This window comes from Buceros rhinoceros, unplaced genomic scaffold (genome assembly GCF_000710305.1).
Source record: "Buceros rhinoceros silvestris isolate BGI_N320 unplaced genomic scaffold, ASM71030v1 scaffold7642, whole genome shotgun sequence".
Classification (NCBI taxonomy): Eukaryota; Metazoa; Chordata; class Aves; order Bucerotiformes; family Bucerotidae; genus Buceros; species Buceros rhinoceros.
In genome coordinates, this window is record NW_010399408.1 from 31,057 (window position 1) to 33,889 (window position 2,833).

The 2,833-nt window shown below is 52.4% G+C and overlaps 1 protein-coding gene across 1 annotated transcript; it reads right to left on the reverse strand.

Annotated features, from left to right (window-relative positions):
- Nucleotides 1–102: 102 nt before the first annotated feature.
- Nucleotides 103–2,103, reverse strand: LOC104489300 (PDZ and LIM domain protein 1-like). The gene is made up of 2 exons (XM_010131446.1): nucleotides 1,943–2,103; nucleotides 103–289 (listed from the first exon to the last, which is right to left on the reverse strand). The coding sequence occupies exons 1-2, from the start codon at nucleotides 2,101–2,103 to the stop codon at nucleotides 103–105; spliced, it is 348 nt and encodes a 115-aa protein (XP_010129748.1).
- Nucleotides 2,104–2,833: the final 730 nt, after the last annotated feature.

Sequence of the window (2,833 nt, forward strand, 5' to 3'; positions counted from 1 at the left end):
GGTTTGGGGGTGGTGGGTGGTGGGTGGTGTGCAGGGATGATGCTCTCCAAGGAAAAGCAGCAGAGGAGAAACCATCCACACTGGCTTTGTGAGCAGCATGGTTTACTTTGGGAAGACAGTGACCACCTCATAGCCTTCGGGCGGAATCACCCGCTCCCGGGCGTGCTTCTCACAGTAGATTTGGTCTTCCACGAAGAAGTGTCCTTTCTGCTTGAGATTGGTGTTGCAGTCGCTGCACACATAGCACTCAGGGTGACGCTGCTTGTCCCGGATCTTCACAAACACTCCTCTGAGGAAGGAACCAGCACCTCTCAACACCAGGTGCCCATCACTGCTGCCCTCCTTCCCAGCCACTGCCCACCCAGCCCAGGCCACACCAGCGCTGAAGGTGGACAAGTCAAAGAATAGGCCTCACCTCTGGTCAGGCAGATGTTAACAGCACTTTTACAACCCACCATGTGCTGGCATGGAAGCCCCCGACCTCTGCAAAGTGTTTCCTAACACGGGTCTGCCCTGTTTCACAGGGACAGTCCTGTCACCCCTGCTGGCTTCTTTAGCTGATGGCCGGAGACAGCACAACAGCCTTCAAATGCCCAGGATCAAAAGACAGGCACCATCAGCTTGACCGTCTGGTGGGTTGGGGGTGGTGGACAAAATCCAGGTCCAGACCAACTGGATTGCAGAACAAATCCAGTAACAACTGCCACCACCAGCCAAGGGGGATGAAGGCTACACATCCAGCCACTGCCCTTTTGCTAGTGATGGCCATGCCAGGTATGTACGGGAGAAACACAGAGCCACAGAGACCAGATCTCTGCTCTCACTCACTGATGCTCAGGAGCTGCAGTGAACAGATCCAGCCAAACATGGGCCTGCTCTAACCAGAAAATTTCACAGCTTAACCCAGCAAATGATGAAGAAAACCACATAGCAACTCGTTAACTACCACCGGCAGCCTCACGGCAGTTTGCCAGGAGTATAATTTTGTTCCAGTCTCCATCTACATTTTCTGTAATCCATTAGTTTTCAGAGCTATTCATAGCCTTGTGCTTTCTCTCCAGAGCTACCCAGGTGGTAGAATAATTGCAGGGTTTGTCTCAGAATCGTATTTTACAGACTATGGAAGGCCTCTGCAATGACTCTGCCTTGGTGCTCCAGGCATGCCAGGACCATGCAATCACGGTGCAGCGGGTCTCAGCAACAATTCGATCGCTTGTGGTGGACAGCAAGGAAGAAATCTGAATTCTCCCACGATGCTGCAGGTGAGCGACCAGCACTTCACTGCTGGAGTCAACTGCTCAGCTAAGGGGGTGGTAGGGAAGAATTTGTGGTGGAGAAACTGACTGGCAAATCGAAGATGTGGGTTGGGTCCCTCCTGCTCTCACACTGAGAGCAACTCCGTACCAAACCCATGCCCCTGCTGTGCTGGAACTGGGACATACAAACCCACGTAAAGACAACAAAAATTATGGCTGCGTAAACACAGTGGGGGTGTGCGGTCCTACAGCAGAGCAGGGAGCAGAATGCAGCTCTCGTGGTTCGCTTTGCCTCTGACCACAGAGGCAAGTCACCACTCCATGGCTGGGAGCACCAAGACATGAAAAGCATTAAATACCCAGGCCCTGAGTGGAAAGGTTGTTTTGCTTCTGGGTGCTGTGACAGATTTCAGGTAGGGTGCAAAACAGCAACCGGCTCGAGGTTTGTCTCAAAGGGATTTGCTTTGGTTTCCATTGATACGGATCTGTAGAGGGAAACACAACTCCTGCCTCACAACAGGGAACTGCAAAGTTAGCGCCAGCAAAGCTGGTGAGAATAAACATGCCTTGAGCTGGCTCCTGGATGCACTGGATGTGGGTAGGTGAAGTGTTTCGGGCGCAATGCCTCAGCCCCTCTCACGGGTATAGGATGGTTGGCCTGTGACCCCAGGGACAGGTTTACTTACACAATGCCAGATCCACACTTGTCACACATGGGCAGCTTCTGGGCATTCCCAATCGATGCGGCCACCTTTGTGGTGGGGGCTTTGACGCTCCTAAATCCAGATGGTTTAGTAGGGTCTCCTGGGGAGTGGAAGGAGAGTGCTTTAGGGCATGCGAGATGCATGGCTGCAGGCTGTTTCTCCCAAGCAGATGCTCTGCTAGGCAGAGGTGATGTTCTTTAACCCCAGCTCTGAGGCAGGGATTATTCATGCATGGAAAGCGGGCAGGGATTTAGAGGCGTGTGGGGAGGAGGAAGAGAAGAGACACAGCTGAACCTGGCCCTGGAAATTCAAGGGCCTGAAAAGCCCATCGTACTTCACCTGATGTGTCTCACATGCACAGATGCACAAAGCAAAGTGAAGTCTCAGTCCAGCCCCAGCCTTGGCTGCACAAGAGTCTACCCACTCTCCCCTGACCCCACAGGCAGGGTTAGGCTGATTGATTGTGAGATTTGGGCTCAGAAAGAGGGGGTGGGTGTCCTGGCAGACTAGGGAGGACTGTCAAAGTCCTTTACCAGTCTGCTGTATGGTGGAGCTGGCTTTCCCAAGACTCCTGGAAGATTTGGTCAACAAACTTCTTGTTCTTGCAGGGCCCTGGGACACTGGGGATAACCTTGTGTTCTGTTGCTGCTGTGTAGCATGCTCTAAGTATGTCCCTAGTGCAGCCTCTCTGGGGCAGTGATGTCCTGCAGGTCCTTTGCAGGAGACATCCACTGACCTGGATGCCTACAACAGCAGGATATGAGGCAAGCCTTTCAATATCTGCAGTGAAAAAGGAGCCTCTTACAAAATGACACCATTGCTGTGACTAGTCTTATCTATATGACTTTTCCAAGAGATTCAACAAAGAGGGAA